The sequence below is a fragment of the Sprattus sprattus genome (assembly GCF_963457725.1).
Source record: "Sprattus sprattus genome assembly, chromosome: 4".
Taxonomy (NCBI): Eukaryota; Metazoa; Chordata; class Actinopteri; order Clupeiformes; family Clupeidae; genus Sprattus; species Sprattus sprattus.
Genome location: NC_137923.1, coordinates 39,519,441 through 39,532,974, shown reverse-complemented (window position 1 = coordinate 39,532,974; position 13,534 = coordinate 39,519,441). Strand labels below are relative to the sequence as shown.

General features: G+C 46.4%; 1 protein-coding gene across 1 annotated transcript in view; it reads left to right on the top strand.

The window, feature by feature from the left end:
* The first annotated feature begins 2,766 nt into the window (after positions 1-2,766).
* Positions 2,767-13,534, top strand: part of elmo1 (engulfment and cell motility 1 (ced-12 homolog, C. elegans)) — a 63,702-nt gene continuing 52,934 nt past the window's right edge. Inside the window, exons 1-7 of the mRNA XM_080837927.1 lie at positions 2,767-2,834; positions 3,040-3,090; positions 5,594-5,763; positions 8,556-8,591; positions 11,576-11,675; positions 11,976-12,127; positions 12,472-12,550. Of these exons, the coding sequence (XP_080694053.1) occupies positions 5,639-5,763; positions 8,556-8,591; positions 11,576-11,675; positions 11,976-12,127; positions 12,472-12,550 (492 nt within the window). The 5' untranslated portion in view covers positions 2,767-2,834; positions 3,040-3,090; positions 5,594-5,638. The remainder of the gene's footprint in view (positions 2,835-3,039; positions 3,091-5,593; positions 5,764-8,555; positions 8,592-11,575; positions 11,676-11,975; positions 12,128-12,471; positions 12,551-13,534) is intronic.

Below are 13,534 nucleotides of genomic sequence, written 5' to 3'. Positions count from 1 at the left end.
GTATGTGTGTGTGTGTTTGTGTTTGTGTTTGTTTCTGGCCAGCTCGGCATGTTTGTACCCCTTTGTGTAATGTGACAGCACCGCTGCCTCCCTCCTCTCTTAATCCTGGTTCCACGCCCCCCCACCCCACCTCACCAGTGGCATATGTCTGCTCAAGTCGGCCTCACAACGCATGGAAGAATCTCCCTCCGCGAGCCCCACTCTGAATAACTCTGCATAAATTACACCCCCTGCTGAAGTGCACTGTTACTTATACACACACTCCCCAAACTTCTTTTCCCGCCCAACTCCATCGTCATTGCCTGGTTCTGTTCTCAAATGTCACCGGAGCCTCGGAGGTCCGCAGGCAAACATTTAGCTCCTTAATACGTGAAAGGGGATGCGAGTCACGCCGCGCAAACGAGACGGTGTGGAGCTCCCGCAGCTGTTGGCATAGGCGCAGTTCTAAGGCGGTCGAAGCCAAGTGACAAACCCAGCTTTCAGCTTTCGCTAGCGGGCTAGGGACGCTGCCTGGTATCGCAAACCTGATGGCCCTTTGACTTGAACTGAGCCAGTTGTGGAGTGTGTGTGGGTGTGGGTGTGGGTGTGGGTGTGGGTGGGTGTGTGTGCTGGAAGTCCTTGTGACACTTGTGTGTAGTTAGTGCACTCCTGCAGAGATGTGTGTGTGTGTGCATGTATGTCTGTGTTCAATGCTGTAGCCAACTGCATGTAACTGGTCTGGAAGTCTATGCTAACAGCCAATAGCCTCATCCACAGTCCCCACTCTCACACAAAACCACCCATGTCCCTGCTAGCGGCCACCCACCTCCCTGAAAAAAAACACACACACACACACACACACACACACACACACACACACACACACACACACACACACATAGACTCACAGAGTTGCAGTTGCAGCTGGTGATCTGTCACTGGTTGTCTCCAGATACAGTACTGTGCAAAAGTTTTAGGCAGGTGTGAAAAAATGCTATGAACTAAGAATGCTTTGAAAAATGTAAACAATAAATGTTTATTTTTTATCCATTTACATGGTAAGACTGAGCACAGCAACTAGACACAACGTAGTTATACTGCATCAGCAGGGTCTCTCCCAGACAAAGATTTCAAAGCAGACAGGGGTTTCAAAATGTGCAGTTCAAGCTCTTTTGAAGAAGACGTTGAGGATCGTAGACGCAGTGGTCAGCCAAGGAAACTTAATGCAGCTGATGAAAAACACTTCAAGCTTATTTACCTTCGAAATCGGAAGATTTCAAGCAGTGGCATCAGCTCAGAACTGGCAGAAACCAGTGGTACCCAGGTACAGACATTTACTGTCCGGGGAAGTCTGGCCAGAAGTGGTCTTCATGGAAGAGTTGCAGCCAAAAAGCTCTACCCCGACAAGGAAACAAGGCCAAGTGACTGAACTAAGCACGAAAACATAGAAACTGGGGTGCAGAAACATGGCAGAAGGTGCTCTGGACTGATGAGTCAAAATTAGAAATATTTGGCTGTAGAAGAAGGCAGTTTGTTCGCCGAAGGGCTGGAGAGAGGTACAATAATGAGAGTCTGCAGGCAACATTGAAGCATGGTAGAGGTTCCTTTCCAGTTTGGGGCTGCATTTCTGCAAGTGGAGTTGGAGATTTGGTCAGGATGAATGGTGTCCTCAATGCTGAGAAATACAGGCAGATACTAATCCATCATGCAATACCATCAGGGAGGCGTATGATTGGCACCAAATGTATTCTGCAGCAGGAACATAACCCCAAACATACAGCCAATGTCATTAACAACTATCTTCAGCTTAAAGAAGAACAGAAAGTCCTGCAAGTGATGGTATGACCCCCACAGAGCCCTGATCTCTACATCATCGAGTCTGTCTGGGTTTACATGAAGAGACAGAATAATTTTAGGAAGCCTACATCCACAGAAGATCTGTGGTTAGTTCTCCAAGATGTTTGGAACAATTTACCAGCCGAGTTCCTTCAAAAACTGTGCACAAGTGTATCTGGAAGAATTGATGCTATTTTGAAGGCAAAGGGTGGTCACACCAAATATTGATTTAATTTAGAATTTTCTTCTGTTCCTTCACTGCATTTTGTTAATTTATGAAGAATTGATGAAAATAAACTGTTAACACTTCCATTTTTGAAAGCATTCTTAGTTTACAGCATTTTTTCACACCTGCCTTTTGCACAGTACTGTATATGTGAATATAAGTGAGTTGGCCTACTTGGCCATGCTGTAGTTTAGGTCCAGGCCAGTCCTACTCGCCAACCGCCCAACGAAAACTCAGAATGATTTCTTCTGTTTGTTTGTTTTACAGGAGCCCAGTGATTTTTCTTGCTTGCACTTGAGTCTGTGACTAATGAGCATTAATTACATAATACATTACATTAATGAATGAATGAATTGAACTTGTCATTTCCCACAGAAAAAGCCACTCTCGGCCATCATTAAAGAAGTGTGTGAGGGGTAAGTTTTCCAAAACCATGTATTCATTTATGTTTACATATAATTTTACAATCGTATTGCTTCAAGGAGTGTGAGTGTGAGTGTGAGTGTGAGTGTATGTGTGAGTGTGAGTGTGAGTGTGAGTGTGAGTGTGAGTGTGAGTGTGAGTGTATGTGTGAGTGTGAGTGTGAGTGTGATCGTGAGTGTGTGTTCGTGAGTGTGTGATCGTGAGTGTGTGTGTGTGTGTGTGTGTGTGTGTGTGTGTGTGTGTGTAAAATTGTGGACTGCTGCTGACATGGTGTTTCCCTTGTGGCCCGTTTCACAGATGGTCAGTGCAGAATTACGAAAACTACGCCCTGCAAAATGCAGACTCCACAAACTTCTACATCACAGAGAAGGTAGCGACACCTCCCCTCATATGTCTTTACATTCAGAGCTCTTGCTTCCTCTCTTTGTAGAGGCAGAGGCACAGTATTGTTCTGTTGAATCAGAAATACAACTAGCGTCAAAAACAAATGGCTCCTGTGTTTCCCTCTCTCTCTCTCTCTCTCTCTCTCTCTCTCTCTCTGTTTCTCTGTCTATCTCTCTCTCCTCCTTCCTCAGAATCGCAATGACATCAAGAACGGCTCCATCCTGCGACTGACCAAATCCCCAGTGAGTAGCGTGCACCTTTATCTCTCTCTCTCCTCTCTCTCCCTCTGTTTTTCTCTCCCTCCCTCCCAGTTTTTCTCTCTCTCTCTCTTCCTGTCCTGTTCCTCGTTTTCTGTTCTGGGTAGTTTGAGGACATGTGTGGAGTTGAGAACCCCCCTCCCCTCCTTTATCTTTTCTCTTTTTCATTCTTTTCCTCTCATGTCTAAATCCTCTGGGCCATACCTCCTGTCTCTCTCTCTCTCTCTCTTTCTCTGTCTCTCTTTTTCTCTCTCTCTCTCTCTTTCTCTCTCTCTCTGTCTCTCTCTCTCTCTCTCTCTCTCTCTCTTGCCCTCACGTAATCCTTCAGATATGAGGTGATAGCCTTCCCCAACGTAGAGCAGTGGAACAAGTGTCAGCTGGTATGGAAATTCTTGCAAAACAAGGAATCGCAGGAGGACGACTGAGGAGATGGGGAGAGGAAAAAAAAACCTTCAAGCGCCACACTGAATTCTGAAGCCATCCTCGCATCAATTGAAGAGCCTTCACACTCTTTGTGGCCTTTCAATGCGTGTAATCAGTGCTCTTGTGTTTGATATTTATACAAACATATTGCCTCGTTTCGGCTTTGATGCGACAAAGCGGAATGTTCCGGTGAAGAGATGCTTGTGTTTTGTGAATGACTCCTAACCAGCCTGCCTTACACTGCATTGAGCCGTCATCTCCTATTTATGAAATAGGTCAACATGCTCATCCATAGCATCCTCAGACATGAAGTTGGCTCGTGTAGCATTACAACTAAAAAGGAGCAGCCACTAAATATTAAATTAAATGAAATATAAAAGATTCAATGTTTTAGCCTCAGCCTATGTGAATGGCACAGACTGCTCTGAACAGATGTGTTCTGGCATTGTGCCTCTCTCGGCGGTTCTGTGTCTCGCGGCGGTTCCGTGTCTCGCGGTAGCCATTGTCAATAGTTGTTGTAGTAGTTTCTGTTGGCAGGTTAGCTTCTATGGCAGAACATCAATCATACTGAGCACCCCACCGGCATCTCACAGTTTGGGTTTCCAGCCAGAGCCAACATGGTCGACAGGCTAACTCCCCAGCGCCCAAACCCAGTGAAACGAGTCTGTGTGTATGGTGGTTGCCCCTACCAGCAGCCAGGGGCGGAGATCCCATTTCATTGTAGGGGGGGACAATACATGGTAACATTTCAGAGAGTAATTCCGGGGGGGGGACATGAAAAAAAATGCTTTCACGAGAGCTAGCATAAACTGCTAAATACCGAATTATTGTATCACATTTACAAACAGAAATTCGAAGTGATTTTTGAATGACCTAAACGGCATTATATGAACTAACGCGAAATATCTACTCACAGACAAATAATGTCCAAAGTTCAAGAGAACTTGATGCTCAAAGTAAGTTCTCAAAAGGCTCAAGGATGTTTCGACTGGGAATTGAACTAGCAACCTTCTCAGTAACTCACGACCCCTCTATCCACTGTACCACTCTCACCCGATGCTGAAAATACCAGTATTATTTATTGACCCCACGAAAAAATGACATTAATTTACTTTCAGTTAATTTAACTAATCTGGAGAGGCACTGACATCTAGACCTACGTTTATTAACAAGCATTAACCTGCCCCTGACAGGACCGTGTCCTAACTGTCTAGCTAGCTAAGGGTGTTAATTATAGATACCTGCGTGTGTTATGGCAAACGTTCACGTTGTCATGTCAATCCATTAATAAACGTATTAATACTTGTGATTATCGATTGGAACTTCGTAAATGGCGTTTAGAAAAACTTCTTCTTACATGTTGTTACTTCGTTCGAGAATGAGGTAAATATCTTTACATATCGTGTATCATAGCGGGAGGGGGAGAGAGGAAGAAACAATCTCACAACCTGACCGTGTGGGCAGATTGACTAAAACACGGTGCTCGCCCCGCCCTTTGGAAACAGCATACCCGAACCACTTTGAGGAATAGGGGGATCATGATTTTTCAACACTTAAAAAGCACATTATTTTACGTTTATAATAAGCAGCGCTTGTGTAGTCGTGCGTTTGTTTCATATTACTTTTTTTTTTATTTTGTTGAGGGGGGGACAACTTTATGCGAGGGGGGGACGTGTCCCCCCCGTCCCCCCCGGGATCTCCGCCTATGCCAGCAGCGCATGTTTGTGTGCTGCGCTGGCTTTTGACATGAGGGTGAGGCTTTAGCCCTCAGGTTTTGGTGGGTTTGCAATTTGCTTTCTTTACAATTCTTTAATGTATTGCAAACCACTTCCTCATAACTAACTAATGATGGTTTTGCATTGTTGGTATTCGATTTTTTCTTTCATGTCTTACGGTAACCTCTCACACTCAGTGTATGGGCTGTTGAAAGTGTGAAAGTTTATAAATAATTGAAATGCGTATCTTACTGGTAATTTTTTTTTCACATTTGCACCAACCTTTGACCCTTTGACTCCATGTCTCCTCCTTCCGTCTCCTCCACGACCCTTGACCCCCGTGACGCCAGGCTACGACGGCGCTGGAGCTGCACGAACGCATCCAGTCGTCCAGCATGGACGCCAAGCTGGAGGCCCTGAAGGACCTGGCCAGCTCCTCCCGTGATGTCACCTTCGCCCAGGAGTTCATCAACCTGGACGGCATCTCCGCGCTCACGCAGATGGTGGAGAGTGGCACAGAGTAAGCTCCTTCCTCCTCCTCCTCCTCCTCCTCCTCCTCATCCCTTCATTACTTTTTTTTCTCATCGCCCATGCTCCCCTTCCTTCCTCCACTCCCTCCTCCTCTCTTTCTCTCTCTCTCTCTCTCTCTCCCTCTCTCTCTTCTTTCATCTCCTCTCTGCATTCTGGTAGCGAGTGGAGGTGTTATTTGTGAAGAGGCTCTGTGTGTCTCTCGGTGGCCTTCAGTTCTTGAGTGCGTTGAGTCAGAGCTTCAGCAGCCAGGCTTTTTTCAAAACGAGCCGGATTGTTCGCCGTCCTTGGCATTGCACAGCACCCCTTCATCTCACGGAGGCCTCTGAAATTAACCCCAGCTAAACCTGATCAAGGACGTTTCCAGTGCCAGGCAACATTCGTGTAGCCCATGCGCGTAAATAAAGGGTTAATCTGATGGCGTGGGTATTAGTGGGCATACTGAACAGCCTTGTTTTAAGAGGCCACCTTGGCTCATTACTGAGGCGATCGCCATCTCCTTTTTTTTTTTTTTTTTTCTCCTCCATCTCATTTCTTCTGCCCCGCAGTGGTTCAGAAGTCTTCCCCCGTCAACACATTTACATTTGATCGAACATCGGTTGGTGTTTTTCCCCCTCGCTCCCCTTCCACTCTTCCAGAGACTGCGCCAGTGTGCCTCGCTCCAAGGTTACGGCGAGGGCAGACGCTTCTGCTGAGCTGGAGCTTTTCTCCACCGTGCTGCCGGGGAGAGACCTGCAGGGGTGCACATGCTCTCTGAGCACGGAGGGAGAAACGGAGGGAGGGAGCGAGAGAGTGAGAGAGGGGTTTGAAAGAGATGCATAGAGTATTTAGAGAAAGTGGAAAAAGAGAGGGTGGAGTTGAGTGAGAGAGAGAGAGAGAGAGAAAGAGAGAGAGAGAGAGAAAGAAAGAGGCAGCACTAGCACAGAGATAAAGGCATGGATAGAGAGGTGTGTTCAGGCACTGTCAGTTCTATTTGAGGAGCCGCTCTGCGTCTCTGGAAGAGAAATTAATATCACAGAGCACAGTCTCTCTTCACCATCCCTGCGTACTCTGCAGCCAGTGGGTAGCTTTGTGTGTGTGTGTGTGTGTGTGTGTGTGTGTGTGTGTGTGTGTGTGTGCACCGCAGACGAGGGCACATCTCTGCATCATACCAGCCTAATTAGTTCTCCTCTGGCCCCATCCGTCCCCCAGCACAGTGATTGGCAGGGTTTGCTCAGGCCGTGTGTGTGTGTTTCTGTGTTTGTGTCTGTGTGTGTGTGTGTGTGTGTGTGTGTGTGTGTGTGTGTGTGTTTGTGTGTGTGTGTGTGTGTGTGTGTGTGTGCCTCTCCTGATCGCTGAGAGCTCCAGCCTGACTGCTGGTTGTTTATCTCTAGCTGTTTGTTTATTTGTGGTTCCCTCAGAGCTAGCCGTTAGCCGAGGCGACTCCCCCTCCTGGTCCCCCTCTCTGCAAGGTTACTGCCGACCCCTTTCCCTCTCTCTCCGAACCCCCCCTCAGTACACGCGACGAGCTGGGGTGTGGAGGAGAGCCCTGGAGCTCAGGGTTGTTCAGGTTATTATTCCGTTCCCTTAGTGATCCTCTGAAAAATCCTCCCATGTCTGAAAGCAGTTCATGTAGTTCTGCTAAAGTTCACAGCCTCATCAAAGTGTGTGTGTGTGTGTGTGTGTGTGTGTGTGTGTGTGTGTGTGTGTGTGTGTGTGTGTGTGTGTGTGTGTGTGTGTGTGTGTGTGTGTGTGTGTGTGTGTGTGTGTGTGCGTGCGTGCGTGCGTGCGTGCGTGCGTGCACTGTTCATTTCGGAATGAAAAGACTCCTCACAAACCCACACACGTTCACATATGCTGTCACAGAAACATGAGCACACACGCACACACACCGAGAAAGAAATTCCATCCAGCCATTGACCATAATAAGAGGCTTTAGGCATGACAGCACTCTTGAGGGTAGCCTGCTCTCATGCCTGTGCCCAGAACATCCTGTGGCACTGAGACTTGCAGCAGAGACAGCTAGGGTGGGGATGGAAGGGGATCATCGCCCCCTACTGGACACCACACTCACAGCCCCAGACATGTCAACCACGATGGAAGAATGCTGTGCAATGCATTGGATCAGCACCGGCGACCCTTAAATAACCGCAGGAATTGGTTTAAGTTTGTGAATCAGATCCGACGCCTTGCTGCTGAACCATTTGAAAGTGAGAGGCCTGTCACGAGTCTTTCACCTCTTTTCTCCTATTCACCTTAACAATATTTTGTCTTTTTTACTATTGTGATGTATGTTTGTAAATTGTATTTTTTTTTTCTAATGAAAGTGCATTACTGTCATGATTTTGCTGGCGAGTGTGATATTGCAATGTTGTGAGTTCTAACTTTTGCCGGTAGAGGGGGATATCCATGGTAAGCGTATTGTTAATAATGATTTGTCCCTTTCTGTAAGTACTCTGCTTTGCATGCTTGGTGCATCTGTTAAGAGTCTGTTTACATTGCTTTCTGGTATTCTCTGGTATCTCTCTTCTCTGGTTTGCATCGCCTGCATTTTGTGTTTCGTTTTGGTGAAACGATGCATTCACTGTTCAGGTGTTTCACAAGTGAATGACAGAGGCATCTCATGGTTTTGAAAGAGACACTGTTTGGCAATCCAGGCAAATGTCAGTGGCTTCAGTTCTGTGTGTGTTTGTGTTTGTGTTTGTGTGTGTGTGTGTGTGTGTGTGTGTGTGTGTGTGCGCCCCAAGTCCTTTTGTTGGTTGATTATGTTTTTTCCCTGACGTCAAAGTTTTTAAATCTTTGCAGACGATATCAGAAACTACAGAAGATAATGAAGCCCTGGTAAGCCCCATCCTCCCCCCCCCCCCCCCCCCCCCCCCCCCCCCCCACCCCCACCCCTCCGTCTCAGCTGGATAACCCCCCCCCCCCCCTCTCTTCTACAACTCTTTTCTAATCACCTGACCGAGTCTGCATGTCCTGGCTCTGGTCTCTGTCCTCAGAGTGTTTGGGAAATCAAACAAACAAACACGGTGACAGAAATTGGGTTACTGATCTTGATCTCGCTCTGTTCCCCCTGCGTAACAATCCATTTAACAAAGTCGTCAGTTTTTTCATCATTTTCCTGACCTTTGCATGCGGTAATGGGCATTTAAAAACATACTGGATAGTCTTTACACCTGTTTGCATCCAGATAAAAGGCTCAGCATACTCACATTTAAGATTGCACCAACTCTGTTCTCTGATAGCCATGATAAAGATCGTTTGACATTTTTGCATGATATTCATGTTCTTTAGAGCTGTAAACGTTCGCATCAAAAGTCTGATCGAGCACAAAACCCAAGGCAGCAGAACGCTGTTGAAGCTGTTTGTTGTGAACTTTCAGAGAACAGCCTTTGGTGCCTCTTGGAGCTCTGGTCCGTTTTTATTCTGTGATGAGGGGGTTTTGTAGCAATTGTGTGCTGTTGAGGTGAACCATTGGCCCGTACTTAATCTTTTTTTTGTAAACAAATATCAATCCACTCAACTCATCCAACCAAAGAGTTTTCCTGCCTCTCTCTAAGTACCTACCAGAGCAGCACTTGCTCCCGCTTTGTAAAGGTTAAAGAAGACGCCCACTTCTAAAACACTGCTCAGTTTTTCAAGAGGTCCTCTTCACATTGTGCCTAGCACTGCCGACAGGCCATTGGCTCATCAACAAGCTCTCATTGGTCGAGAGCCAGATCACATGACTGCCCAGTGCCAGGTGCAAAAAGCTTTACTCACCAATTTGGTTGGTCTGTGGACTACTGTCCTCCAACTGCTGTGTTCTATGTGACTGCCAAGGCGCTGTGCCAATGTATGCGTTAACCCTCTGCTCTCTCGGGCTGTGTCATCCTCTTACCCCTATGTTAACCATATTTGTCTATATTTCTTCATTTGTTTATTTATTCATTAGAATGATGTCCCAAACTGACATAAAAAGTTCAGCGCATAGACAATAATTTGGGGAATTATGAATTATTATCAATCCAGTGGTTTTGCTGATGTTTTTGTGTCATTTTTATTTGTTTGTTAGTTTGTTTGTTTGTTTGTTTGATGTTGATTTTGTTTGGGCAATTGTTTCTATCCAGTGGTATCTATGCTTTTAAGTAAAACATTGGAAGATGCTTTTGACCACACTGTTGAATCAGTGATGCAGTCTACCACAGGGGGGCAGCACTACTCCATATTTAACCCTGTGAGAGCGACCAGAGTTTCAGCACATTTCAACAATTTATCGCTAGTAACCAGGAATGAAATAAACACAAAAAATAACGGAAAGATTATTTAGTTAAATAAAGAGAAATATTGTGTGAGGAATTTCTACTTCTGCTAGCCAGCCTTTGACAAAGAACAAACACCTTTCTGTGCATGTGGCCTGTACGTCTTTTTGAATGATAAGCTTTAGTAATTACTTAGCTTTTATTCACCCATAGGTGCCATTCCTCCTTTTGATTTTTAGAATTATTAAGCAATGTCACACCATAGCTGAAAGGTAATTTGTGTTTGACATATTACATTTTTCACAAACAGCCTCAGTCAGTACATTTTGAATGTTTCCTGTAAATGGACATTTATTGTGTGAATTGCAGATTTGACGATATTTTATTTACCCCAATTGTTTGATTGGCAGTGACCCCCCCCCCCCCCCCCCCCATTTGTTCTTAAATGCCTCTACGCTGTGTTCATGCAGACAGTCTTTTAGACCTAAAGATGGTTATTTCCCAGTGCTGTAGTGTTTTGGAAGGTGGCACGGATTCTTGTCATGCATTGCTTAAGGCCTGGATACATTTCATTCAAGTCTTTTGTTCACCGTTTCAAAATGCATCCCCATCACACCTGTCAATCAAAAGCCTTAACGGCTGCATAAGCCAGCACATACCCTTGAGTTTCTGACTGCTGTGCTGGGACATATGGTCTCAGTCCTGTTTCATCACCTTGTTTTACTAAATATTCAAATCCTTTCCTGTAGTTTTATAACTGAAATAAAACTGAGTCTCATACTTTTGACCTGAGCTTTGCTTGTAACATTAGAGTCTGAATGAAGTGGTAATAATCTACTATGTCAACTGTAGTAGTAAGTACTGGGCTTCATAAGGGCGCCATAGAGAAGCGTGACTACAGGAGCTTCTTTTGGTACTGTTGAAGATGATACTAACCAGGGACTAACCAGCTTCCTCTCCTGCCACTGGTGATGAGATGGCTCCACTAATGTCACGACATTAACACACAGCATGGGTGCTCTGTCTGCGCAGGTGCTCTACGGCTGCGCCCCGCCCCTCGCTACTGCTGGCCCACCCTGGCGCTCCCTACTGCTCCTGGAGGATGGAGAGCTCTCCTCTCCTCTCCTCCTCCTCCTCCTCCTCCTCCTCCTTTCCCTCTCAGTGCCTCTAGAACCCCTGGTTGTGGATTCTGTCTCTTTCTCTATTCTTTCCCTTTTTATCTCACTTTCTTCATCCTTTCTCTGTCTCTCTCTTTCCATTCCTTTCTCACCTCTATTCTTTCCTCTCTTCCTCTCTTTTCCCCCTCTCTCTCTTTCTCTCCCCCTTTCTCTCTCTATCCCTCTCTCTCCTCTCCTCTGCTCAGGGCTTCCTCTTGCTTCTTTCTCTCTCTCTCTCTCTCACCTGTCTCTGCTCAAGGCTTCCTCGTGCTGCTTTCTCTCTCTAGTTGTCATGTCTCTGTGCTCTCTCTCTCTGCCCCTGCGACCCCAGCGCTTGGCTTTGCCTCTGTGGGGTTGTTGTGTTGTTTTTGCTCAGTGGCAGGGACGACACTATTGGCTGTGTTTGTCTGTCTGTTGTCTCTCGCAGCTTCGGAGACCTGTTGTCCTTCACGCTGACGGCCTTCGTTGAGCTCATGGACCACGGCATCGTCTCCTGGGACACCTTCTCTGTGGCCTTCATCAAGAAGGTGAGCTCTCGGGGCACAGAGACTGGCCCGCGTCCAGCACACAGCAAGCCGGACGTCATTGTTACCAATATTTATATGGTCACTTATAGAATAGAAATTGTAATTTATATATGAGATTTCGATACGTGTGTTTATTCACATCTTATTTCTCAGGTGTTTATGTTGTAGTATTTGGTCTTGTCTTTCAACCCCAATTAAAGAAAACCATGTCATTGGCTCACTCAGTTGAGATGGTGCGTTACATTTCTGAGCTCGTATGCCCCTGAGCATGCAGTGAATGTCTCCCGTGCTCTTCTGCAGATTGCCGGCTACGTCAGCAAGTCGGCCATGGACGCCGCCGTGCTCCAGCGCTCTCTGGCCATCCTGGAGTCCATGGTGCTCAACAGCCAGGACCTCTACCAGAAGGTGGCTCAAGAGATCACCATTGGTCAGCTCATCCCCCACCTTCAGGGGTAAGATGGGCTGAGAATCTGTTCTTGTTATTCATAATGGTCAAGCTTTCAAGTCCTGGTGTAGACATAGTGTGGCCATGATTGTTCTCTGTCCTTTATTGAGTTAATGGCACATTAATTGGCATAACTGACTGGTATACCCACCTTAATTGGCATATCTGGCTCTTTAAAAACATTTCAAGGTGCTGGTTCACATATCTGCACTTGCATACTTATGGTACACAAATTAATTATCTGTCAATTGAACCATCCCTCTTTCTCTGGCGGCCTCTTTGACACACTTCTGCTCTCCATCTCTTCATCCCTCGCTCCCCTACCTCTCGTCCTGTCCTCCTAATTTGCAGGCCTGATCAGGACATCCAGACGTACACCATTGCAGTGATTAATGCGTTGTTCCTCAAAGCTCCCGAGGAGAAGAGACAGGTACTCAGACTCGCTCACACATTAACACACACACACACACTCCCTATCCCAATCCATCCTACCATGCCCCCCCCCCCCCTCACCCACAAACACTCATACCCCTTAATTGATGCGTCGGCTGCAGTAAAAATGAAGGATGCGTCTCATAAGCGAAGCTGAAATTGCAATGCATCACAACATGCGGCCTGAGCCTCCTGCCAGCTATTTTTAGCCTTGGCTGTGACTGAACTGCCAGCTCGGCGAATGGCTTACTGTAGCAGCCCCCATATATGCTGTGTCGTATCTCTGCACTGGAATACTTTTGCATGGATTGCCTTTTTGGTCTGTCTGTCTCTGCAGGGATGTGTGTACTGTGTGTGTGTGTGTGTGTGCGTGTGTGTGTGTGTGTGTTTGTGAGTGTGTGTATTCATGTGTGTGCGTGCTTGTGTGCGTGTGTGTGTGTGTGTGTGTGTGTGTTTGTGTGTGTCAGACACATGCACGCTATCTGATTATTTTTGTCCAAATCTTCTTCTTAAGCTCTGTCTCCTTTCCTCTCGCTTTCTGTTTTATTCCCTCACACATTCTTTCTTCATCCTTCTCTCCTTCACTCTCCTTCACTCTCATTCCCTCACGTTTGACCCTCTCTCTATCTCTCTCTCTGTGCCATCTTCTCTGACGTCAGATCCGGTTCTGCTCAACATAGTGTGGAATTACGCGGTCTTCACGCTCACACACGAGCCTCTAACAAAGTCCAAACCTGTTAAGGGAGTTAATGACGAGCCTGGTTGCGCTCCATCGCTCTCCTCCTCTCTCTCCTCTTTTTATGGAGGATGAACTGACCCCCCGCCTTCCATCCTCCTCCCTCCACCGCCTTGTCTGACTTCCCCTTTAGTCTCTCTCTCCCGCTCTTTCTGCCTCGGGCTCACAGGCACTTATCTGCATGATTTAAAATGAAATCGCTGCAAAAGTGCAATTCACACTTTTCTTTTTTCTAAACGTGCATTT